At 47.9% G+C, this 27,420-nt stretch overlaps 1 protein-coding gene across 2 annotated transcripts in view; it reads right to left on the reverse strand.

Moving 5' to 3' along the window:
* ARHGEF9 (Cdc42 guanine nucleotide exchange factor 9) overlaps positions 1–27,420 on the reverse strand; it is a 372,437-nt gene that overhangs the window by 127,198 nt on the left and 217,819 nt on the right. For both annotated transcript variants that reach the window (XM_029607691.1, XM_029607692.1), the window contains one exon: positions 12,297–12,488. In XM_029607691.1, coding sequence (XP_029463551.1) covers positions 12,297–12,488 — 192 coding nt within the window. The remainder of the gene's footprint in view (positions 1–12,296; positions 12,489–27,420) is intronic.

Below are 27,420 nucleotides of genomic sequence, written 5' to 3' on the forward strand. Positions count from 1 at the left end.
TATTATTATTTTGACTTCCAAACACTTCCAGAAAATGTAATACCAGCCTCATTAAAGGATGCCGTTATTCGACCACTATTAAAAAAAAACCTCATCTTGATCTGTATGGAGCTGATAATTAATCAACCCTATATCAAATGTAGCATTTTTGGATAACATTATTGAGTCAACAGTTGACTTCAATAGTTATCTCCTGAACCCAAACCTGTCTGGGTTCCATGATATCCTGAAATGGCTTTGTCAGTTCCTCATCAAGAAGAGAAGGGGTTAGTTAGACGATTTCACCACGTTAATGTACAAGGAACTGAACAATAAGAAACTGTGCAGCCTTCAGTTGTTACGCTATGGACAGCGATAAGTAGACATTAGAAACCTGTCTCTACTCGTACCGATGCTATGTTAACTTCCCTTGGAACTTTTTCTAATCAGGTCTCTAAACATTGCTAATTAATTCAAGGCCAAGGCGAGAAGCTGGTGGAATCAGAGGATAGGTGCCCTACTTTGCAGGCACATCACGTTTCCTTCATTAAAGACAATAAATACTTCATCAGAAACTGGAAAATGGGGATAGTTTCTCTAGAAGGTTAAATTTGAGATTTTTGAACTTTCCTCATTGCCCTCCTTGATTTCCCCCTAGGAAGGTTTATTTGGAGTTTTTGGGTTTTTTTTTTTAGATTATCTAAAGATGCTATTCGTACTGTGTCTAAAGTTTACTATGTGGCCAATAAGATAAGAGAAATTACTACAAGGGACAATTTGGGTGAGATCACACCCATGAATGATAGTTTGGATATCTCAGATTTTTTTTTTTAAATGTGAACTTTTATTGACCATGAGCAAATTATCACATGTGGTCTCCAAATTCGTACAATGCACAATTGCAATATTGGTCAGGTCATTTTATACTTATGTAATAAACATGATCAAGTAACAACCTAATAAGCCCGTTCATTTCATAACATGTATCCCACCCTTCCCTCCCTGTCTCTCCAGAAGGTACCCTTAAGCCTGAGAAAATAAAAATCAATTATGAAGTCATCCTAAAGCCTGGTGTCTGCTTTCCTGTGGTGATAGTGGGTTACTCTTTTTAGCCGGATGAGCTCTGGGCTTGTTGCTCAAGGGTTGCCATACTGCATGGAATATCGATTGGAATCGCAGTGAGATGGGCCATACGATAATGTGTATGGAGTCTGTGGATCACTGCTGGTAGAGAGGGAGGGTCAGATCGCTTCCATGCTTTCGCCAGCTCACATCTAGCGGCTATATATACCTGCGTGCTAAAAGTTTGCATTGGCTTGGACATTCCCTCTTCCGGCAAAACCTGTTGGGGATTCATTGTCACCTCTTCCCCTACTAAAGTAGTCAGCCACCCTCGAATCTTTTCCCAGAAGGCAACTACCTTTGGACAATGCCACCAAATATGTATATAAGATCCTTCCTGTCCACAGTTCCTCCAACACTTGTCTGTTATGGCGGGAAACATAGCATGTAGTTTAACCGGGGTCAAGTGCCAGCGATATAGTAATTTATAACAATGCTCCTGTAAGGAAGCAGAGATAGAGCTTTTCCCAGTCATCCTCGGATAAGGAGGCTTCCAGGTCCTGAGACCAGGCTGTAAAATTTGAAAATGTGTAGGGTGAGTCTACATTGAGTATGATGTATATTTTTGAAATTACCCCTTTCATTTTATCAGAGTGCTCACAATAATTTCCGAATAAAGATCTAGATTAGGCGCGATGTCTTGTCCTCCTGTAATGCTGTCAAGAAATGTCGAACCTGGGCAAAGCTCAGAAAATGCTGCTCACACCCCTGATATTTACCCCTGAAATCAGCTAGAGTCATCATAGCGCCCTCCTTCCAGAGGTGACCTTTGCAGGTAAGAGAAAGTTTTGGATTCCATGCCCGCCGAGAAACAAGTATTATGAAACACATGGGATAGTTGACAATATTTAAAAGGGCCCCCTAATTTTACCCTGCATTGAAATGCGTATTCCCTAATGCTAGTGGCATGTAGGTTACTGGCCTCCAGGTCGATTTGGGCCGCCAGGGTAGTGCCCACAATGACATCATACCGAGCATGGCTTGTTCTAGCCTCACCCATTGTTTAACATCTCGCTGATAATAAGCATCCACTAAGGCCCGAAGTTGTGCCGCATCGAAATACCACAATAGATTGGGGACACCCCATCCACCATTTTTCTTAGGAAGATATAAAACAGCTCTAGCTATGCGGGCCGACCTTTTTTTTCCCAAATGTAGCCAAAGATTTCTTTCTGCCACATCTTTAACATATTTGCCAAAATGTGGATGGGGATTGTAGAGAAAAAGTATAATAAGCGAGGTAAAATATTCATCTTAATGACCGCTATCCCTACTCCAAGTGTTAAAATCTTTCTCGATTTTCTTCCAAAGTGGAGTATAGTTAAGTGCAAATAATTCAGATAAATCGGAGCTAATTTGAACTCCCAAGTATTTAATGGACTGTTTAGCCCAATGAAAAGGGAAGTCTGGTTATGCGAGCTACCTCTGCCCCAGATAGGTTAACATTTAATATCCCTGACTCGTCATAATTCACCGTGAAGCCCGCTACGTGGAAGCTATCCAACTCATCCACCCCCCCCCCTCAGGGAACTGTAGGGGTTCAGTGAGAGAAAATAAAACACCACCAGCAAAGAGGGATAGTTTATAATGTAAGGCCGCTACCTCTACTCCCAAAATGCGCTCTGAGTTCCGCACCCTGGTTGCAAATGGCTCCAGGATGAGGGCGAAGAGCATTGGGGATAATGGGCAGCCCTGTCTAGTTCCCTGTTGTATATTGAAGCTGGGGCCATATCCACCATTCACCTTCACCCTGGCTTTAGGGGACTCGTATAACTTGGAAAAAAACCCCAAAACACATTTTCTGCAATACTTTGAACAAAAACAGCCAGTGAAACAGGTCAAAAGCCTTTTCAGCATCTATTGCTAGCAAGACAGAAGGTGACTGATTACGTTTAACCCAGTCTACAATATCGACCACCTTGTGAATATTGTCGCTTGCCATCCGGGGCAGGAACAAATCCCACTTGTTAACACGGCTTTTAATCTCTCAGCCAGGATTCTCGCCTCAGTAGCTTGAGATCCACATTAATCAAAGATATGGGTCTATAGGATCCACATAAAATGGGGTCCCTTCCCGGCTTTGCCAAAATTATAATTCCCGCTACGTTGGCTTGAGTTGCAAGCAAACTATTTTCCCTCAGGGAGTAAAACATAGCTGTTAGAGGAGCAGAGAATATATGTGCTAGTTTTTTATAATAGCCCCCGACATGCCATGCAAGCTGGGAGACTTACCAGCTTTCAGCATCTTAATGGCATATAGTACCTCAGGCTCCCTGATAGGGCTGTCTAAAAAGGTCTGCTGTTCTGGCGTGAGCTTCTTTAGGGATATTGCTTCTAAACAGAAATCCATATCTGCCTCTAATATGGTCTCTTCGGCCTTATACAGGGTAGCATAAAAATCAGTAAAGCATTTTCGAATAATCTTCAGAGGATGTAACAACCGAGCCTCCCGTAGATTTTATTTTGGCAATATTATTCTGGGCTAATACTACTCGTAAGTGCCTTGCTAACAGACGACCAGCCTTGTCCCCCTCTTCACAGTAGTGCTGTTTAGTTATGTCTAAGGCGTGGGCGATAGCCTCAGAGTCTAGTGTCTGGAGGTCTGTCCTTGCCAAAGTCAACGAACGTAAGCTTTGGGGCTTTGGGTGGATTGATGGAGCTGTGTGAGCTGGGCTATCTCCTGTAATAACTGTACCCCTTCTTTTCCCCTTTTGCTGTTTGCTGTAAGCTGCTTGGGAGATAATTAAAACTCTTGCATTGCTTTAGAGCATTCCCAAACTAATGGGGAGGTATGTGTTAGATTTGTGTTTAGCTGGAAGTAATCGTGAAGTCCCTCCCCTAATTGCCTTAAAAAATGTGTATCCTTTAACAATGATTCATTTAACCTCCAGAACTGGACACCTGGGTGAGTAGATGCCAGTCGCACCTCCATCTAGACAGGTGCATGATCCGTCCATGTGATGGAATCTATATTCATCTTGGTCACTCTATTCTCTACAAGGATAGCAACCAAAAAGTAGTCAATCCTTGAATAAGATTGATGTGCATGTGAATAATAGGAGTAGCTATGAGAGTGGGGGTATCTTTGCCTCCAGATATCTTTCAAGTCCCACCTTGTTACAAGGGTTTTAAGAGATCGGTGTGCTTGAGAGACGTAGTGGACACTTGCGATGAGTTATCCAGTTTAGGGTTGTATGTGATGTTAAAGTCTCCCCCAATTCTTAGAAACCCTTCTGCATGTTTTACCAATAAAGCATCTATAGCGTCGAAGAAGGGACTCTGTCACATATTGGAGCCGAACAGAGTGAGCAAAGTGATAATTTCTGTCCTCAAGCGCTGCTTTAGAACAACATATCTCCCTTGAGGATCGGTAATTAGGGCTAACATGTCGTGAATCAAGTCCCTGTTAATCAAAATGCCCACACCTGTGTATTTCGCTGCTTTAGAGCTAGAAGAGAGATATCTATGGGGGAATTGTCGAAATGATAATAAGTGTTCGTGCCGCTTTCGCAGGTGAGTTTCTTGTATCATTGCTATGGTGGCTCCATTAGATATTAGCTCCTGTTCTAAGAGATAACGTTTATGGTAGTGGTTAAGCCCTTTCGCATTAACAGATACAATGTGCTCACCCATTGCCATGAGCTAGTGATAAAAGAGTCTCCCAAAAAGCAGTATAATAATCCCCAAAAATCCCTGGAATCTCCACCATTATGCAGACCTTAAGAATTAATCCCTATAATAGTTCCTTCTTATGTATTTTAAGATCATCAGACCTTATTTCTTGAAAACATACCCTTATTTCTTCTCTTAACTGTGGGGTTACCAGCGAGGCTTCGGTTCCAGCTATCTGACGCTCTTCGGTGCCATCTTGCAAATTTATCACAGCACCACACGATGCGGCCTGCTTGGGCCTGTCTGTGGCATCGTCGACCAGCTCCGGTGGCAGTTTGCTAAATGAAAACTGCTTTAAATCTGCAGTTTTTCTTTTAGCCGCCATCGCAGCAGTAGAGGCAACTCCTAAATATGCCGGCAAGCTGAGTTTCGGAGCTCAGGCTTAAATATTTGAGCGACTATTAGTTCCGGGAGGGAGAGCTCCGTTTTCATGCAGGCATTCCCGTCAACGGCAGAAGAGCGGCCCCCCTATCTCAGATTTTTTAGGACAATCTCAAACTGATATTAAAGACAAAGCCACTCTATTGGTTTCCGTTATGCAGAGATCTGCAAGGCAGATTACCCTCTCAGGGACACCTGCTTCTTAGGCCATAAAATTGCTGTGCTCCCAGATGTTTTCAGGGAAATGCAACACTTTAGGCTTATTTTCTTGGATTTTCTCCCCATATGTGGTCTAATGACAGCATGTAGGATTACATTTGTTACTGAGGCATGGTATGCTCTACTTTTCTTATCTCAAGTGTTCTTGACATGTATTTTCTCGAAAAATTAAATTGTTAAACAAAAAACAAAAAAAAAAAGGATTAACTTTGTTAGACTTAGTGGATGTTTTGCGGAGGAATTTGGATGAAGACACAACTCTTGGTAGTGGGTCCACAGTACTGAGAATAATATGCTGGGATGGTTTTCTTTTCTCCTAGGAAAACGTATGCAGAGGGTCCCGACATTTTCTGGTCTCATTCTTGGGAACTAACGTACGGGAGCCATCAGGGACTGGTGCTAACACACTTACTTTTTAATATCTATCGCCAGCCTCTGGAGATATTGAATAGAGACCATGGTCTGCATTTTCAAATGTCTGTGGATGTTATCCAACATTATTGCCATGAAGTTGCAATCCTGCCTACATGGGATTAGTGAATGGCACCGCCTTAGAAAGCCCAAACTGAATGCATCCGAGGTAGAAGCCTTGTGGATCCAAAGGCGCCACTGTCCAGTTATTACTTTATTATAAATAAAATCAGAAGTTAAGAATTTAGGGGTAATACTTGACAGTGATTTAAATTCGCGGGCAGAAATTTCCAATGTGGTCAGATCATAAGAACATGCCATACTGGGTCAGACCAAACGTCCCTCAAGCCCAGCATCCTGTTTCCAACAGTGGTCAATCCAGGCCATAAGAACCTGGCAAGTACCCAAAAACTAAGTCTATTCCATGTTACCGTTGCTAGTAATAGCAGTGGCCATTTTCTAAGTCAACTTAATTAATAGCAGCTAATGGACTTCTCCTCCAAGAACATATCCAATCCTTTTTTAAACACAGCTACACTAACTGCACTAACCACATCCTCTGGCAACAAATTCCAGAGTTTAATTGTGTGTTGAGTGAAAAAGAATTTTCTCCGATTAGTTTTAAATGTGCCACATGCTAACTTCATGGAGTGCCCCCTAGTCCTTCTATTATCTGAAAGAGTAAATAACCGATTCACATCTACCCATTCTAGACCTCTCATGATTTTAACCACCTCTATCATATCCACCCTCAACCGTCTCTTCTCCAAGCTGAAAAGTCCTAACCTCTTTAGTCTTTCCTCATAGGGGAGCTGTTCCATTCCCCTTCTCTGTACCTTCTCCATCGCAGTTATATCTTTTTTGAGATGCGGCGACCAGAATTGTACACAGTATTCAAGTTGCAGTCTCACCATGGAGCGATACAGAGGCATTATGACATTTTCCGTTTTATTCACCATTCCCTTTCTAATAATTCCCAACATTCTGTTTGCTTTTTTGACTGCCGCAACACACTGAACTGATGATTTCAATGTGTTATTCACTATCACGCCTAGATCTCTTTCTTGGGTGGTAGCTCCTAATATGGAACCTAACATTGTGTAACTTTAGCATGGGTTATTTTTCCATATATGCATCAACTTGCACTTATCCACATTAAATTTCATCTGCCATTTCGATGCACAATTTTCCAGTCTTACAAGGTCTTCCTGCAATTTATCAAAATCCGCTTGTGATTTAACTACTCTGAAAAATTTTGTATCATCTGCAAATTTGATTATCTCACTCGTTGTATTTCTTTCCAGATCATTTATAAATATATTGAAAAATAAGGGTCCCAATACAGATCCCCGAGGCATTCCTCTGCCCACTCCCTTCCACTGAGAAAATTGTCCATTTAATCCTACTCTCTGTTTCCTGTCTTTTAGCCAGTTTGTAATCTACGAAAGGACATCGCCACCTATCCCATGACTTTTTACTTTTACTAGAAGCCTCTCATAAGGACCTTTGTCAAACGCCTTCTGAAAATCCAAATACACTACATCTACCGATTCACCTTTATCTAAATGTTTATTAACTCCTTCAAAAAAGTGAAGCAGATTTGTGAGGCAAGACTTGCCTTGGGTAAAGCCATGCTGACTTTGTTCCATTAAACCATGTCTTTCTATATGTTCTGTGATTTGATATTTAGAACACTTTCCACTATTTTCCCTGGCTAACTGATCTGTAATTTCCCGGATCGCCCCTGGAGCCCTTTATAAATATTGGGATTACATTATCCACCCTCCAATCTTCAGGTACAATGGATAGTTTTAATGATAGTTTACAAATGTTTACTAATAGGTCTGAAATTTCATTTTTTAGTTGCTTCAGAACCCTGAGGTGTAAACCATCCAGTCCAGGTGATTTACTACTCTTCAGTTTGTCAATCAGGCCTACTACATCTTCTAGATTCACCGTGATTTGGTTCAGTCCATCTGAATCATTACCCATGAAAACCTTTTCCAGTACGGGTACCTCCCCAACATCCTCTTCAGTAAACACCGAAGCAAAGAAATCATTTAATCTTTCTGCGATGGCCTTATCTTCTCTAAGTGACCCGTTAATCCCTCAATCATCTAACGGTCCAACTGACTGCCTCACAGGCTTTCTGCTTCGGATATATTTTTTAAAGTTTTTACTATGAGTTTTTGAATCTACGGCCAACTTCTTTTCAAATTCTCTCTTAGCCTGTCTTATCAATCTCTTACATTTAACTTGCCAACGCTTATGCATTATCCTATTTTATTCAGTTGGATCCTTCTTCCAATTTTTGAATGAAGATCTTTTGGATAAAATAGCTTATTTCACCTCCCCTTTTAACCATGTCGGTAATTGTTTTGCCTTCTTTCCACCTTTTTTAATGTGTGGAATACAGCTGGACTGTGCTTCTAGGATGGTATTTTTTAACAATGACCATGCCTCTTGCACACATTTTACCTTTGTAGCTGCTCCTTTCAGTTTTTTCTAACTATTTCTCTCATTTTATCAAAGTTTCCCTTTTGAAAGTTTAGCACGAGAGCTGTGAATTTTCTTACTGTCCTCCTTCCAGTCATTAATTCAAATTTGATCATATTATGATCACTATTGCCAAGTGGCCCCACCACCGTTAACTCTCTCACCAAATCCTGTGCTCCATTGAGAATTAGATCTAAAATTGCTCCCTCTCTTGTCGGTTCCTGAACCAATTGCTCCATAAAACTGTAATTTATTCCATCCTGGAACGTTATCTTTCTAGCATGTCCTGATGATACATTTACCCAGTCAATATTGGGGTAATTGAAGTCTCCATTATTACCGCACTACCAATTTGGTTAGCTTCCTAATTTCTCTTAGCATTTCACTGTCCATCTCACCATCTTGACCAGGTGGATGGTAGTATACTTCTATCACTATAGTCTTCCCCGACACACAAGGGATTTCTACCCATAAAGATTCAATTTTGCATTTAGTCTCATGCAGGATGTTTATCCTGTTGGACTCTATGCCATCCCGGACATAAAGCGCTACACTGCCTCCTGGGTGCTCCTCTCTGTCATTGCGATATAATTTGTACCCCGGTATAGCACTGTCCCATTGGTTGTCCTCCTTCCACCATGTCTCTGAGATGCCAATTAAGTCTATGTCATCATTCACTGCTATACATTCTAATTCTCCCATCTTACTTCTTAGACTTCTGGCATTAGCATACAAACATTTCAAAGTTTGTATTTTGTATGTATTTTCATTCTGCTTTTTAATTGATAGGGATGTTAGAATTTTTTAGCTCAGGTGAGTTTTTAGTTACAGGCACTTGGACTACTTTTCTTATTACTGGAACCTCACTGTCGGGATGCCCTAATTCTAATGCATCATTAGTATCCTCTGTGTCTGAATCGCAACGTTAGACCACACTTGGAATATAAGAATCTGGTCCATGTGACCCAGGCATTAATTTCTACTAGATCAGATTAATGTAATTCACTATACAATGGGCTAATGAAGATTCAGCTAAACCGACTGCGGCTTACTCAACCTGCAGCTACTCGGATATTCTTGGAGCTGAGGTCTAGGGAACATCTCGCCCCGACCTTAGGACAGATTTTCAAAATTCAAAGATACTGATTCTAGTTTTAAAACCTGTCAGTGTATTTTAAAGATTGCTTGCAGGCTGGTAGACCCATTAGGGCACTGAGCGTCTCAAGATGATCTCTTTTGCCTCCTATCTGTAAAAGAGATTAGATTATCCAAGCCTGGGAAAAAACGGCCTTTTAGGGAACAGTGGCCCTAAAAATTGCACTTGTTGTGCAATTATCTGAAATTTAAAATGCAGAGCCCATTTTTTTTTTTTTAAATATGGCTTTTAATTAATGGCATACGTTAGGGTAATGGAGATATTTTATTTAATTTATAATGCCCCATTTAATACTCTGCCAAGAAGTGCAAGGTGATGCATATAGGGAATAATAACCCTTGCTGTAGTTACACAATGTTGGGTTCCATATTAGGAGCTACCACCCAGGAAAAAGATCTAGGCATCATAGTGGATAATACTTTAAAATCGTCGGCTCAGTGTGCTGCGGCAGTCAAAAAAGCAAACAATGTTGGGAATTATTAGGAAGGGAATGGTTAATAGAACGGAAAATGCCATAATACCTCTGTATCGCTCCATGGTGAGACCGCACCTTGAATACTGTGTACAGTTCTGGTCGCCGCATCTCAAAAAAGATATAGTTGCGATGGAGAAGGTACAGAGAAGGGCAACCAAAATGATAAAGGGATGAAACAGCTCCCCTATGAGGAAAGACTAAAGAGGTTAGGACTTTTCAGCTTGGAGAAGAGACGGCTGAGGGGGGATATGATAGAGGTGTTTAAAATCATGAGAGGTCTAGAACGGGTAGATGTGAATCGGTTATTTACTCTTTCAGATTATAGAAAGACTAAGGGGCACTCCATGAAGTTAGCATGTGGCACATTTAAAACTAATTGGAGAAAGTTCTTTTTCACTCAACGCACAATTAAACTCTGGAATTTGTTGCCAGAGGATGTGGTTAGTGCAGTTAGTGTAGCTGGGTTTAAAAAAGGATTGGATAAGTTCTTGGAGGAGAAGTCCATTAACTGCTATTAATTGAGCTGACTTAGAAAATAGCCACTGCTATTACTAGCAAGAGTAACATGGAATAGACTTGGTTTTTGGGTACTTGCCAGGTTCTTATGGCCTGGATTGGCCTCTGTTGGAAACAGGATGCTGGGCTTGATGGACCCTTGGTCTGACCCAGTGTGGCATGTTCTTATGTTCTTAATACAGTACCATATAGATTCAACCAAAATCCCCCCCCAACCATGACAGGCAAAAAACCCTACAAGAGAACACAGCAGCAAGATGAATCCAGAAAATAAAATGTACCTCCCTCAATTTTAACCATCCTTAACACACCATTCCCCCCAACCTGAGCAGATAGCACCACAGCCAATATTTAATCATTTTACAAAACTTGTACTTTTAGATATATATATTTATTGATTATGAACATTATTGTCTGTCTATGACTTTGTTGTTTGCTATTTCTGTGCATTGTTATAATATACTGTTTTATATTGTAAGGTAATGTGAATTATTGTGCTTTGCCCTGAGTCTGTATGGATGAACAGATGATTATATCAAAAAATCTGTGCACTACTGTATGGAGATGAAATGCACACAAATGAATCATCAGTTTTGATACATTTTTTGGAACATGAAGGGTCTCACTTTGGTTTTGCACATCCCTGCTAATTTATCATACAAAAAAACGATGCAAATTCACTGAAGCAGAGAGCAGCACAAATGCAACTACGGATGAATAGACAAGAGAGAAAACCAGCTGAAACCAACCGGCGCATTCACTCATGAAATACACTGAAAAGAGCGTGGCAAAGAAATTTCATGCGCCATGCAAGCATCTCTGAAAGCAGGAAACCTCCAGTTCAATGCCTGCAAAGCGCATGTACAGGAGCCCCTGCAAACCAACCAGCAGCAGACGCCACCTTCTAATCTGATGAGTTTGCCGGGCCTGCATATAATTGGCCAGCAATAAGGAAAAAAAAAGGTGGCTGTCAGTCAAAGTCATCTGGGATTCACTGTCCTGGGTCAAGGAAAGGGCTCTCAGTTATTTTATTTTAAGCCATGAGTGAAATTATCTCAGTGCTGGTAGATATAAAGGTTTTGGTTTCCAGAACTTTGGGATGAGGCACAGTAAGAAGAAGACATCAGCACAGAACCAAGCCCAGTGAACGGCACTAACTACTCGACAGCTGGTGAAGGTACTCCTGTGGAGTCTCCATCTACCTCATAACAGGTGCAAGCACCTGTGGAGTCTCCGCCTACCTCATAACAGGTGAAGAAACACCTATGGAGTCTCTGCCTACCTCATAACAGGTGAAGGCACCTGTGGAGTCTCTGCCTACCTCATAACAGGTGAAAGCACCTGTGAAGTCTCCGCCTACCTCATAACAGGTGAAGGCACATATGGAGTCTCCGCCTACCTCATAACAGATGAAGGCACACCTGTGGAGTCTCCGCCTACCTCATAACAGCTGAAGGCACACCTGTGGAGTCTCCGCCTACCTCATAACAGATGAAGGCACACCTGTGGAGTCTCCGCCTACCTCATAACAGGTGAAAGCACACCTGTGGAGTCTCCGCCTACCTCATAACAGCTGAAGGCACACCTGTGGAGTCTCCGCCTACCTCATAACAGGTGAAAGCACACCTGTGGAGTCTCCGCCTACCTCATTGGTTGCAATATAAACCGGAGTGATAATTAAACTCCGTTATTTGAACTTCGGTATAGAAAAGTTATAAATAAATAAATAAATAACAGGTGAAGAAACACCTATGGAGACTCCGCCTACCTCATAACAGGTGAAGGCACACCTGAGGAGTCTCCGCCTACCTCTTAACAGGTGAAAGCACATCTGATGTAATCTCTGTTTTGTCCCAGCCCACTGCTTACCTCACAGATGTCCTTTAGGTGCTTAATATAGTGGCGTTCTGTGCTCATGATCTCATTGATTACATTGGCTCTCATCTGATCTCGGTTCTGAAGAGTTCTGCCGAGACAGAGGCATTCCGAGTTTGGGTCCAAGTGCCCATTCTGGACTTCGCTGGTTCCTTCCTCTACGCCATCTTCCTGGTTCACCCATAGCTGCAAGGAAATGAAGGGAAGTCAACAGATTGGACCCCAGCAATTTCTGAAAGGAGCGCGAAGAGAGGGGATTTGTACTTTACTTTCTGAGCTTTTACAGAGCTCCCAGAACAAGGCCCAGCCACGGGCCCAGGAGGAGCCCGGTTAGAGCTAACGAAACTGGAGCCTTGCACGGATCAAGTTCTGTAAAAAGGGCCTGTGCTAACCAGATATTCCCAGAATGACTGCCGAGTCACGGAGGTGCGTGGATTCTGGGTTCCCCCCCCCCCCATGCTCCAGCTGTAACTTTGAAAGCGCACAAACAGATCTTAATCGATGCAGCCTGGGGCGGCGGGGTGCGTGAAATAATTCACATTTAATGTCTTAATCTGCACTCTACTGCCTTTTTTTTTGTGTTTTAGAACTTTCCAATGCCGGGCTTAAGAAACGAGTGAACCAGTGAGAGCCCACGCAGCCCGACCTAATTCAAAGATTTCCCCCCGGGAAAGACAAGCGTGCAGGCCTGGTGTCACCAAATCCCAAATGGTTTCATTTTAACGGACCTTGTATTTTCACGGCTCCATGGTCGGGTGCTTTATACGCAGCACAGGACAAGCGCCGCTCGGACGCGTACGAGGCAAGTCACTGGACAAAGCGACGCCCCCAGGCAAGGGTCGGTCTCAGCGCTCCCTTCCCTTTCAGGCTCCCTTCCCCTTCCACTCAAAAAAGGTGGTCACCCTTCTTGCCCACCCCTGTCGGTGGCCCTGGCTATGCAGGTGCTGGAGATGCCACCCGCGGTTTAAGAGGGCATGTGCGGTTTTGGGTGAACGGATCCCCCAACCGAGCCATCCAGTGGTGACTCTGAAAAAAAGATTTTTCTGCAGATTTCGCCCTTTTTGAGTTGGGGGAGGAGAGGATGAAGTTTTGATGCACCCTTCCTGCCCAGCAGTGGGGGGGGGGGGGGGGGGGGGAGTTTGCTTGCTGAGCATTGCAGCTTTCATCCCAAAAAAAAGCCAAAGTTCCCAGTTGGAGAGGAGAACTAGGAGTAAGAAGATTATATCTGGAGACCCACCCCCACCCCTACACACACTGGACTCTCTGCCCTGTGAAAGGAGAAGAGGGGGCATCATGAAGTACTGGAAAACATCTGGAGCTCAGGTATGATTTTGGGAAGGGAATTTCACCCACATCTAGGAAACCCCTGCTCACCTGGGATTCCTGCGTTTCCGTGCCCTGGAAGGTGAGATATCCCTGGGGCCCGGACAATGTCCAGCCTGTTTATTCTGGTACCCGTGCTCAGACCTCGGACAGTAACGCACACCTGGAGAATCCCCTCCCCCACCCCAACACACACAGTACAGGCAGCACTGCAAGCTTCCCTCACTCACTCACACTGCCCCATCTCAGAACAGGTACAGTACAGGCAGCATTGCAAGCTTCCCTCACTCACTCACACTGCCCCATCTCAGAACAGGTACAGTACAGGCAGCACTGCAAGCTTCCCTCACTCACTCACACAGCCCCATCTCAGAACAGGTACAGTACAGGCAGCATTGCAAGCTTCCCTCACTCACTCACACTGCCCCATCTCAGATCAGGTACAGTACAGGCAGCACTGCAAGCTTCCCTCACTCACTCACACTGCCCCATCTCAGAACAGGTACAGTACAGGCAGCACTGCAAGCTTCCCTCACTCACTCACACTGCCCCATCTCAGAACAGGTACAGTACAGGCAGCACTGCAAGCTTCCCTCACTCACTCACACTGCCCCATCTCAGAACAGGTACAGTACAGGCAGCATTGCAAGCTTCCCTCACTCACTCACACTGCCCCATCTCAGAACAGGTACAGTACAGGCAGCACTGCAAGCTTCCCTCACTCACTCACACAGCCCCATCTCAGAACAGGTACAGTACAGGCAGCATTGCAAGCTTCCCTCACTCACTCACACTGCCCCATCTCAGAACAGGTACAGTACAGGCAGCACTGCAAGCTTCCCTCACTCACTCACACAGCCCCATCTCAGAACAGGTACAGTACAGGCAGCATTGCAAGCTTCCCTCACTCACTCACACTGCCCCATCTCAGATCAGGTACAGTACAGGCAGCACTGCAAGCTTCCCTCACTCACTCACACTGCCCCATCTCAGAACAGGTACAGTACAGGCAGCATTGCAAGCTTCCCTCACTCACTCACACTGCCCCATCTCAGAACAGGTACAGTACAGGCAGCACTGCAAGCTTCCCTCACTCACTCACACTGCCCCATCTCAGAACAGGTACAGTACAGGCAGCACTGCAAGCTTCCCTCACTCACTCACACTGCCCCATCTCAGAACAGGTACAGTACAGGCAGCACTGCAAGCTTCCCTTACTCTCACACACTGCCCCATCTCAGAACAGGTACAGGACAGGCAGCATTGCAAGCTTCCCTCACTCACTCACACTGCCCCATCTCAGAACAGGTACAGTACAGGCAGCATTGCAAGCTTCGTTCACTCACTCACACAGCCCCATCTCAGAACAGGTACAGTACAGGCAGCACTGCAAGCTTCCCTCCCTCACTCACACTGCCCCATCTCAGAACAGGTACAGTACAGGCAGCACTGCAAGCTTCGTTCACTCACTCACACTGCCCCATCTCAGAACAGGTACAGCACAGGCAGCACTGCAAGCTTCCATCACTCACTCACACTGCCCCATCAGAACAGGTACAGGACAGGCAGCATTGCAAGCTTCCCTCACTCACTCACACTGCCCCATCTCAGAACAGGTACAGTACAGGCAGCACTGCAAGCTTCGTTCACTCACTCACACTGCCCCATCTCAGAACAGGTACAGTACAGGCAGCACTGCAAGCTTCGTTCACTCACTCACACAGCCCATTCTCAGAACAGGTACAGTACAGGCAGCACTGCAAGCTTCCCTCACTCACTCACACAGCCCCATCAGAACAGGTACAGTACAGGCAGCACTGCAAGCTTCCCTCACTCACTCACACAGCCCCATCTCAGAACAGGTACAGGACAGGCAGCATTGCAAGCTTCCCTCACTCACTCACACTGCCCCATCTCAGAACAGGTACAGGACAGGCAGCATTGCAAGCTTCACTCACTCACTCACACTGCCCCATCTCAGAACAGGTACAGTACAGGCAGCACTGCAAGCTTCGTTCACTCACTCACACAGCCCATTCTCAGAACAGGTACAGTACAGGCAGCACTGCAAGCTTCCCTCACTCACTCACACAGCCCCATCAGAACAGGTACAGTACAGGCAGCACTGCAAGCTTCCCTCACTCACTCACACAGCCCCATCTCAGAACAGGTACAGTACAGGCAGCATTGCAAGCTTCCCTCACTCACTCACACTGCCCCATCTCAGAACAGGTACAGTACAGGCAGCACTGCAAGCTTCGTTCACTCACTCACACAGCCCATTCTCAGAACAGGTACAGTACAGGCAGCACTGCAAGCTTCCCTCACTCACTCACACAGCCCCATCTCAGAACAGGTACAGTACAGGCAGCACTGCAAGCTTCCCTCACTCACTCACTCAGCCCCATCTCAGAACAGGTACAGTACAGACAGCACTGCAAGCTTCCCTCACTCACTCACACAGCCCCATCTCAGAACAGGTACAGTACAGGCAGCATTGCAAGCTTCCCTCACTCACTCACACTGCCCCATCTCAGAACACGTACAGTACAGGGAGCATTGCAAGCTTCCCTCACTCACTCACACTGCCCCATCTCAGAACAGGTACAGTACAGGCAGCACTGCAAGCTTCCCTCACTCACTCACACAGCCCCATCTCAGAACAGGTACAGTACAGGCAGCATTGCAAGCTTCCCTTACTCTCACAAACTGCCCCATCTCAGAACAGGTACAGTACAGGCAGCACTGCAAGCTTCCCTCACTCACTCACACTGCCCCATCTCAGAACAGGTACAGTACAGGCAGCACTGCAAGCTTCGTTCACTCACTCACACAGCCCCATCTCAGAACAGGTACAGGACAGGCAGCATTGCAAGCTTCCCTCACTCACTCACACTGCCCCATCTCAGAACAGGTACAGGACAGGCAGCATTGCAAGCTTCGTTCACTCACTCACACAGCCCATTCTCAGAACAGGTACAGTACAGGCAGCACTGCAAGCTTCGTTCACTCACTCACACAGCCCATTCTCAGAACAGGTACAGTACAGGCAGCACTGCAAGCTTCCCTCACTCACTCACACAGCCCCATCTCAGAACAGGTACAGTACAGGCAGCATTGCAAGCTTCCCTCACTCACTCACACTGCCCCATCTCAGAACAGGTACAGTACAGGCAGCACTGCAAGCTTCGTTCACTCACTCACACAGCCCCATCTCAGAACAGGTACAGTACAGGCAGCACTGCAAGCTTCCCTCACTCACTCACACAGCCCCATCTCAGAACAGGTACAGTACAGGCAGCACTGCAAGCTTCCCTCACTCACTCACACAGCCCCATCTCAGAACAGGTACAGTACAGGCAGCATTGCAAGCTTCCCTCACTCACTCACACTGCCCCATCTCAGAACACGTACAGTACAGGGAGCATTGCAAGCTTCCCTCACTCACTCACACTGCCCCATCTCAGAACAGGTACAGTACAGGCAGCACTGCAAGCTTCCCTCACTCACTCACACAGCCCCATCTCAGAACAGGTACAGTACAGGCAGCATTGCAAGCTTCCCTCACTCACTCACACTGCCCCATCTCAGAACAGGTACAGTACAGGCAGCACTGCAAGCTTCCCTCACTCACTCACACAGCCCCATCTCAGAACAGGTACAGTACAGGCAGCACTGCAAGCTTCCCTCACTCACTCACACAGCCCCATCTCAGAACAGGTACAGTACAGGCAGCACTGCAAGCTTCCCTCCCTCACTCACACTGCCCCATCTCAGAACAGGTACAGTACAGGCAGCACTGCAAGCTTCCCTTACTCTCACACACTGCCCCATCTCAGAACAGGTACAGTACAGGCAGCACTGCAAGCTTCCCTCACTCACACAGCCCCATCTCAGAACAGGTACAGTACAGGCAGCACTGCAAGCTTCCCTCACTCACTCACACAGCCCTATCTTAGAACAGGTACAGCACAAGCAGCACTGCAAGCTTCCCTCACTCACTCACACAGCCCCATCTCAGAACAGGGACAGTACAGGCAGCACTGCAAGCTTCCCTCACTCACTCACACAGCCCCATCTCAGAACAGGTACAGTACAGGCAGCACTGCAAGCTTCCCTCCCTCACTCACACTGCCCCATCTCAGAACAGGTACAGTACAGGCAGCACTGCAAGCTTCCCTTACTCTCACACACTGCCCCATCTCAGAACAGGTACAGTACAGGCAGCACTGCAAGCTTCCCTTACTCTCACACCCTGCCCCATCTCAGAACAGGTACAGTACAGGCAGCACTGCAAGCTTCCCTCACTCACTCACACTACCCCATCTCAGAATAGGTACAGTACAGGCAGCACTGCAAGCTTCCCTCACTCACTCACACAGCCCCATCTCAGAACAGGTACAGTACAGGCAGCACTGCAAGCTTCCCTCCCTCACTCACACTGCCCCATCTCAGAACAGGTACAGTACAGGCAGCACTGCAAGCTTCCCTTACTCTCACACACTGCCCCATCTCAGAACACGTACAGTACAGGCAGCACTGCAAGCTTCCCTCACTCACTCACACTGCCCCATCTCAGAACAGGTACAGGACAGGCAGCATTGCAAGCTTCGTTCACTCACTCACACAGCCCATTCTCAGAACAGGTACAGTACAGGCAGCACTGCAAGCTTCGTTCACTCACTCACACAGCCCATTCTCAGAACAGGTACAGTACAGGCAGCACTGCAAGCTTCCCTCACTCACTCACACAGCCCCATCTCAGAACAGGTACAGTACAGGCAGCATTGCAAGCTTCCCTCACTCACTCACACTGCCCCATCTCAGAACAGGTACAGTACAGGCAGCACTGCAAGCTTCGTTCACTCACTTACACAGCCCCATCTCAGAACAGGTACAGTACAGGCAGCACTTCAAGCTTCCCTCACTCACTCACACAGCCCCATCTCAGAACAGGTACAGTACAGGCAGCACTGCAAGCTTCCCTCACTCACTCACACAGCCCCATCTCAGAACAGGTACAGTACAGGCAGCATTGCAAGCTTCCCTCACTCACTCACATTGCCCCATCTCAGAACACGTACAGTACAGGGAGCATTGCAAGCTTCCCTCACTCACTCACACTGCCCCATCTCAGAACAGGTACAGTACAGGCAGCACTGCAAGCTTCCCTCACTCACTCACACAGCCCCATCTCAGAACACGTACAGTACAGGCAGCATTGCAAGCTTCCCTCACTCACTCACACTGCCCCATCTCAGAACAGGTACAGTACAGGCAGCACTGCAAGCTTCCCTCACTCACTCACACAGCCCCATCTCAGAACAGGTACAGTACAGGCAGCACTGCAAGCTTCCCTCACTCACTCACACAGCCCCATCTCAGAACAGGTACAGTACAGGCAGCACTGCAAGCTTCCCTCCCTCACTCACACTGCCCCATCTCAGAACAGGTACAGTACAGGCAGCACTGCAAGCTTCCCTTACTCTCACACACTGCCCCATCTCAGAACAGGTACAGTACAGGCAGCACTGCAAGCTTCCCTCACTCACTCACACAGCCCCATCTCAGAACAGGTACAGTACAGGCAGCACTGCAAGCTTCCCTCACTCACTCACACAGCCCTATCTTAGAACAGGTACAGCACAAGCAGCACTGCAAGCTTCCCTCACTCACTCACACAGCCCCATCTCAGAACAGGTACAGTACAGGCAGCACTGCAAGCTTCCCTCACTCACTCACACAGCCCCATCTCAGAACAGGTACAGTACAGGCAGCACTGCAAGCTTCCCTCCCTCACTCACACTGCCCCATCTCAGAACAGGTACAGTACAGGCAGCACTGCAAGCTTCCCTTACTCTCACACACTGCCCCATCTCAGAACAGGTACAGTACAGGCAGCACTGCAAGCTTCCCTCACTCACACTGCCCCATCTCAGAACAGGTACAGTACAGGCAGCACTGCAAGCTTCCCTCACTCACTCACACAGCCCCATCTCAGAACAGGTACAGTACAGGCAGCACTGCAAGCTTCCCTCACTCACTCACACTGCCCCATCTCAGAACAGGTACAGTACAGGCAGCACTGCAAGCTTCCCTTACTCTCACACACTGCCCCATCTCAGAACAGGTACAGTACAGGCAGCACTGCAAGCTTCCCTCACTCACTCACACTGCCCCATCTCAGAACAGGTACAGTACAGGCAGCACTGCAAGCTTCCCTCACTCACTCACACAGCCCCATCTCAGAACAGGTACAGTACAGGCAGCACTGCAAGCTTCCCTCACTCACTCACACTGCCCCATCTCAGAACAGGTACAGTACAGGCAGCATTGCAAGCTTCCCTCACTCACTCACACAGCCCCATCTCAGAACAGGTACAGCACAGGCAGCACTGCAAGCTTCCATCACTCACTCACACAGCCCCATCAGAACAGATAGAGTACAGGCAGCATTGCAAGCTTCCCTCACTCACTCACACAGCCCCATCTCAGAACAGGTACAGCACAGGCAGCACTGCAAGCTTCCATCACTCACTCACACAGCCCCATCAGAACAGATACAGTACAGGCAGCATTGCAAGCTTCCCTCACTCACTCACACAGCCCCATCTCAGAACAGGTACAGTACAGGCAGCACTGCAAGCTTCCCGCACTCTCTCACACTGCCCCATCTCAGAACAGGTACAGTACAGGCAGCACTGCAAGTTTCCCTCACTCACTCACTCACATTGCCCCATCAGAACAGGTACAGTACAGTCAGCACTGCAAGCTTCCCTCACTCACTCACATTGCCCCATCAGAACAGGTACGGTACAGGCAGCACTTCAAGCTTCCCTCACTAACTCACACAGCCCATCTCAAAAACGGTGCAGCACAGGCAGAGGCACTGCAAGCTTTCCTCACTCAAACACTGCCTCATCTCAGAACAGGTACAGTACAGGCAGCACTGCAAGCTTCCCTCGCTCACTCACACACCCCATCTCAGAAAAAGGTACAGTACAGGCAGCAGCAGTGCAAGCTTCCCTCACTCACTCACACTACCCCATCTCAGAACAGGTACAGTACAGGCAGCACTGCAAGCTTCCCTCGCTCACTCACACAGCCCCATCTCAGAACAGGTACAGTACAGGCAGCACTGCAAGCTGCCCTCATTCACTCACACAGCCCCATCTCAGAACAGGTACAGTACAGGCAGCAGCAGTGCAATCTTTTTCCACACTATCCTGCTAAGTTGCCTCAGCATAGTTACCCGTGCCCTCATCAAGGGATGGGAATCAGTGTCCAATTCTTATGCAATGCTTGGTCTCTTGTTAAGACCTTTGAGTCAGAACGCACTGAACTAAGACCTTCAACAAAAGCCGCTTGTCAGCCTTCAGATGATGCTGATTTTCGGCTATCACGAACCTGAAATGGATTGGAGGTGGCAATTTTAAAGCAAAAAGCCCTGTGTTAACCCGTCTAATGATTCATCCCGTGGCAGAAAGCCAATGGCAATAATGAGAACTGATCCGAATAATGGTTTTCCTCAACCGGAAGCCATGTGACCACCAACCTCCAGGGGTACTGAGACACAAATTCAACCTCCCCGTCCTCTCCCCAACATCCGAACACAGGTTTCATCCGTAATTGACCAAGCTTTGGAAGGAGGTCCTCGGCGCCTTATCCAGTCCCTTTACAACAAACGTGATTCTTCCAATCTTTCTGCAACATTGCTTTTCCTAAAGCTGCTAAATGCTTCTTTATTCTACCAAGGCAATCAGGACTATTTTTAAAATATTTTACCGTGCAATCATTAACCCCCTTCCGCCTTCCCCCCACGCCGCAAACCCACCCCCCAAGGAGGAGAAAACAGATACCCGGGAACATCTCCGCTCTAAAAGCAAAGGTGAAAGCAAAATTACATTGCACCGCATGACGCTCCCTTGGATTATTAATGCTCGTGCAGCTTTCCCCAAGACCGCAGAGCTGAGAGTTCACTGTAAATGCCTGGCGTGATGGAGCAGAAATGAAACAGAGCGGATTCAGCTGTCAATTCCTTTTAATTTTGCTCTCCGGCCTAGAAGCGGGAGCCCTGTGCTGGAAGGAGGGAGGGAGATCTCCATGGCACTATGAGCATTTTAAGAGATAAGATTCGTTTCGACAGCTGCGGTTGCTGAGGGTTCAGAGCAACACTAATGGAAACGGCATTCGTGACAGCTTCTGTTTCCTATAGCCTTTTACCACCACCACCACCACCCCCCAAATAACACTGCAGACAGGGCAGTTGAGAAACATGCAGATTCCTGCTAAGCGCCATACAGGAAGCAATCTACAACAACACTGATTCTGGAGGAAATGATCATTTTTGAAAGAAACAGCTGGCCAGTCCCCCCCGGACTGCTGCCCTCCTTAGGCTCACCTCATCTAGGCCTCGCGGCGGGAAATATGACTCGGCGCCTCCTGATGATGTTACGCCCTTCGGGCAATTTAAACCCAGCTGGATGGCCGGATCTTTGCCTCGGCGACAGGTCCTCCTGCGGCCTTGCAGTGCGTGGCTGCTTCCCGTGGGCCTCGTTGTTACCTTGCCCTGCCTGTCCTGCTTGTGTCTTGGTCCTCCGTGCCTTGTTTTGTCTTGCCTGCCTCTTTCTGCTTGACTCCCGGTTCCGACCCTTGCTACGGACTCTTCCGGACTTGCTGCCCAGCCCTGGCCTCAGCTTCAACCTCAACCCGCCTCGACCTTGGCCTGGAGCCGGATGCCGTTTGTTCGCTGCCTGCCCCAACTGCCAACCGTGGCTTGACTATGTCTGACCGCTCCTTACGGGGCTCTCGCCAAAGTCCTGCCGACCCCTGGAACTCAAGGGCTCGACCTGCGAGGAACAGGACTGGTACCAGGTGAAGCTCCAGCGCTGGTCCCAGTAAGACTGCTCTCGGCCCGGGCCTAGCGTGTTTGCCAGCTAGGCTGCGTCAACCACACCACAACCCAAGGGCTCACATCCGTGACAACAACGCACTGCTGGTTGTAAATTGCTTTGAGTTATTGGTTTAAGATAGAGCGATAAATAAATGTAACTAAACAGCACTGCACGCGATAGAAGAAATACGGGATCTGTGACAACCCGGGTAGATCTTATATAAGGAAGGAGTTGCCTTGCTTGCAGGGAGGAGTTAATTACTAATCATGCTGGCAAAGAGACCAGACACATATTCTAATAGGAAGCAGTGGCATTTTGTGAAACTCCATGGCAATTTCTGACAGGTGCCTTGAATCCCCATCATGGCAGGATAGGAGACTTGCTAGCTGAAAGACAAAGTGAGACCAGGTCCATGACCAGGCGATCAGGGAGTGTGTGTCTCCTTCCAGTCCTGTGGCTGTTGCGTCTGAGGTGGACACTTGGGCCGAGGTGGGGTTGACGCAACCTGTAGGTAGGGACTTACGGGTCCACACCGTCGGCAGGTGGAGTGGGCTGAAGATAGAGGCTGCTGGAGCTTCACCTATGCCAGCCCTCATTCCCCACGGGTTGAGCTTTGGGTGCCGGGGCCGGCAGGACTTAGGTGGGCCTCGAGGTTAGTTTGAGAAGAAAGGTGGTTCAGCCCAGAGACAGCAGTCAATAAGTGGCGTAGTCCTACCCTGGACTGGATTCGGTACAGGAACTCGGGCGCCAATGGAACAGAAAGTAACTGGAGGCGCTCAAGCAAAGAAAGTCCACGTCCAGGGAATAGGCAAGAGGAGGCGTCACTAACAGGCTTGGATCAGGGTCGGCGGCAAGCGGAGGTCGTGGCAAGAAATGACGAATTCTGGACATGGAGAAGTCTGTAGTGTAGTCAATCAAGGCAATGGTCAGGGCACGGAGAAGGCAGGCGTAGTCAAGCATAGCAGAGGTCCAGGGCTGGAGATAAGCTGAAGAGTAGTCAGGCGTAGCAAAGGTCCGGTGCTGGAGATAAGCTGAAGAGTAGTCAGGTGTAGCAGAGGACAGAGGCTGGAGAGAAGCTGAAGAGTAGTCAGGCGTAGCAGAGGACCGAGGCTGGAGATAGGCTGTAGTCAGGCGTAGCAGAGGTCCGGTGCTGGAGATAAGCTGAAGAGTAGTCAGGCATGGCAGAGTCAAAATCCAGAGAGTCAGTCCAACAAATAGACAGACCAGGAACGAGGAAGACAGGAACCGGGAACCACGGGAGTCAGGAACATGAAATAGAGAGGATTCTCTATCAGCAACAAGTACTCTTGAGTATGAGGAGACCTGCTGCAAAGGCAACGCTATGGAGCGAGGCCTGAGCTTATATACATGGAGGAGTCTGACGTCAACATCTGGGGCTGCGGGCCCTTTAAAAGGATTAGCGATGTGCGCGTGCCTAGGGAGGGGCACGGCGCCGATGGTGGCGTCTCTCCGTGGGCCACACAGAGAGGCCTGACAAGCAAGGGCATCTTGGCTGGCAAAGCTGGGGACCATGGCAGAGCCAGAGGCACTGGAGGCGACCCGAGGTCGGAACTGGTGGCCCACCATCACCAGTGAAGAGGAACCAGGAGCTGGAGTCCGTGTGAGAAGGTGAGAGGGTCGCGCCATGGGTCTGCCGCAGGCGGCACAAGTAACAGTGGCTGATCCATAAGGGGTGGCGGGGGCGCTCTCCAATGATGTGATGCCAGCCGGTTAATCACCCTGCAATGACTTGGCCACCTTTGGAGCTTACGTCTGCAACTGTGCTGGCAGCTGAGGCAAAGGGCACTGGCACCCTCCGTCCCACCTTGACCAAGCAGGGGTTTTGCTAAAAGCTGCTGGGAATGGAAAGCCTGAATATACTCGCTTTTCTGCATTTGGATTTTGAGGTATTTCAGCCAAAAAAAAGTCTGTTCCGTCACTTTGAAGGAATTCAGGGTCGCTCAGTCGGGCATCCAAAGATATTTGCAAGTTTTATTTGCTTACACATCTCTCCCAAGTTGTGTGTCTGATGTACTTAATCATACAAGGTTTCCCAGCATCTTCCTGAGAGGAAGGCAAACACAGCGCTCTTGGATGTTTATCTTTGGGTTTAAGAGCTCACCTTTGTCTGCCGGAAGGAAACAGGCAAGGAAGCAAAGCATTGCTTAAAAATAAGGCCCCCGTGCACAGTACAGGCCTGCAACTGAAATTCTCATTCACCTTCTCCCAAACCCTGCATGACCTGGTGACAGAGTCACCGCTTCCCCCCAGCATCCCTGCAGCCTGAAGGTTCAGGTAGTGGGGGCTTCCAGGCTGCAGAGGGTCTGCAGCTCGCCACTACCAGGCCCCCACTTGTAGTGGGGGCCTGGAAGCGTCCTCCCTTCTCCGCTGAGCTGCAACTCCATTCACATTTCCCCTGGGGATCCCCCCCACCTCGTTTTTATAAGGTTCCCCGGCCCAGCGACCGTTCATGGCTGGAGGCCAGGCGACCTCTACACGTGCACCCCTGAGTCTGGCCTGTGAGTGGCATCGTCGAGCGAAGGCAGAGGCTCGCACCCTTCCCCCCTCTCCACCACGAGGGGCTTGTGAGCGCAGCCTCTGCAGCGTTCCCAGCCGTGGCCAGCTCAGGACTTTCCCCTCATCTGCTCACTCCAATCTGAAGAGAACAGAGGCCCGGGCAAGGGCACGGGCAACTCACTCAGCCCTTAGCACCCGCTGGGTTTACTTGAGGCCAGATTCTTAAATATTAAGCCACCCTACTTAAAGACGATCATTTGACTGTTAAGCCCAGTTGCTTAGAACCGAAATATGTTTTCCCACTTTCTTTCCTGGTCCAAAATGTATATTTTTAAGGACCCCACCTCTCCATTTTATTTACACGATGACGCGTCGCCAGCACCGCGGTCTTTCCACCGTACGTGACTGTGCTTCAGAGGCAGAAATCGCTCCCTGCATCGGAGCACACAGAGAGGCAGCACCGTCCCGTTCCTCTTCTGCGCTGGAAAAAAACAACTTTTCATGCAGTGCAGTTCTAGTGTCCTGGAGAAAGCCGGAGTCTCGGCGGCGTGTGTGATAATGTTTTCAATGACCAGTCAAAAGAGGCATAAATCCATGAGTTTGAGGAGCCGCTGAAGAAGGGGCCTGCGAGGCCTTGAAAGGTCGGGGACCACAACATCCCCCTTGAAAGGTCTCTGAAATTGGTTTGCAAAGGGGATGTAATGATGACACTGGATAATGAAGCCAGCTGGCCGCGTCCCTCTGTCTCCACACTGATACCAGCTGGAACAGAATTCCCTGTACCTAGTAACGTTTTCAAACAGGCTGAGAGCACTTAGCAGCAGCGGCTAGAAAAGCAGATTTTACTCTGCAAGTTTGCAGCTAAAGGCTTGCCTAGATTTAGGTCTTCCATTTATGTGGCTGGGGCTGTACATCTACACTTATTTGACATCGTCGGCAAGCGGTGTGGGATGACGAATGGAGGCCAGCTGGAGCTTCGCCAATACCAGCCCTCGTTCCCTGCGGGTTGAGCCTATGGGTACCGGGGCAGCTGGACTTAGGTGGGCCTCCGTATGTCGTCGTCGATGGAAGGATGGAGAGGTCAGCCCAGAGGCAACATCAGCAGAACTGGAAAGTCTGTACTGGATGAAGCAGAGTCCCGGAGACCCGGGCACCAATAGACTCAAAGTCTGACAGGTGGCGCCCGAGCAAGAACAGGATGAAGTCTGAATAGGCCAAGTCCAGGACGTAGACAGTAGAGGTGTCATAGAGCAAGCTGGAGTCAGAGCCGGCGGCAATCAAGGATCAGTGGCAAGGCAAGGCTGAGGTCAGAGCTAGGACATGAGCAATAGCGTAGTCAGGCAAAGCAGAAGTCTGGGCTAGAAGATGATTAGTAGCGTAGTCAGGCAAAGTAGAAGTCTGGGCTAGAAGATGATTAGTAGCGTAGTCAGGCAAAGCAGAAGTCTGGGCTAGAAGATGATTAGTAGCGTAGTCAGGCAAAGCAGAAGTCTGGGCTAGAAGATGATTAGTAGCGTAGTCAGGCAAAGCAGAAGTCTGGGCTAGAAGATGATTAGTAGCGTAGTCAGGCAAAGTAGAAGTCTGGGCTAGAAGATGATTAGTAGCGTAGTCAGGCAAAGTAGAAGTCTGGGCTAGAAGATGATTAGTAGCGTAGTCAGGCAAAGTAGAAGTCTGGGCTAGAAGATGATTAGTAGCGTAGTCAGGCAAAGCAGAAGTCTGGGCTAGAAGATGATTAGTAGCGTAGTCAGGCAAAGCAGAAGTCTGGGCTAGAAGATGATTAGTAGCGTAGTCAGGCAAAGCAGAAGTCTGGGCTAGAAGATGATTAGTAGCGTAGTCAGGCAAAGCAGAAGTCTGGGCTAGAAGATGATTAGTAGCGTAGTCAGGCAAAGCAGAGGTCTGGGCTAGAAGATGATTAGTAGCGTAGTCAGGCAAAGCAGAGGTCTGGGCTAGAAGATGATTAGTAGCGTAGTCAGGCAAAGCAGAGGTCTGGGCTAGAAGATGATTAGTAGCGTAGTCAGGCAAAGCAGAGGTCTGGGCTAGAAGATGATTAGTAGCGTAGTCAGGCAAAGCAGAGGTCTGGGCTAGGAGAAGATCAATGGCGTGGTCAGAAGAAGCAAAGGTCAGGTCCAGGAGATGATCAATGGCGTGGTCAGACAAAGCAGAGGTGAGGTCCAGGAGAAGATCAGTCCGAAGGAAAGGTAGACAACAGGAACTCGGGAACGAAGAAAACCAGGAACAGGAACTCGAAGGGAACAGGAACCAGGAACACGATGAAGTCACCAGGAGGCAACGAAGTACATGACCAGAATGGAGATCTGTAGCAAAGGCGACTAACAGGAGCTGAGCCTGGTCTTATATACCGGAACTTCAGCAACATCATCATCCGG

This window comes from Rhinatrema bivittatum, chromosome 6 (assembly GCF_901001135.1).
Source record: "Rhinatrema bivittatum chromosome 6, aRhiBiv1.1, whole genome shotgun sequence".
NCBI lineage: Eukaryota > Metazoa > Chordata > Amphibia > Gymnophiona > Rhinatrematidae > Rhinatrema > Rhinatrema bivittatum.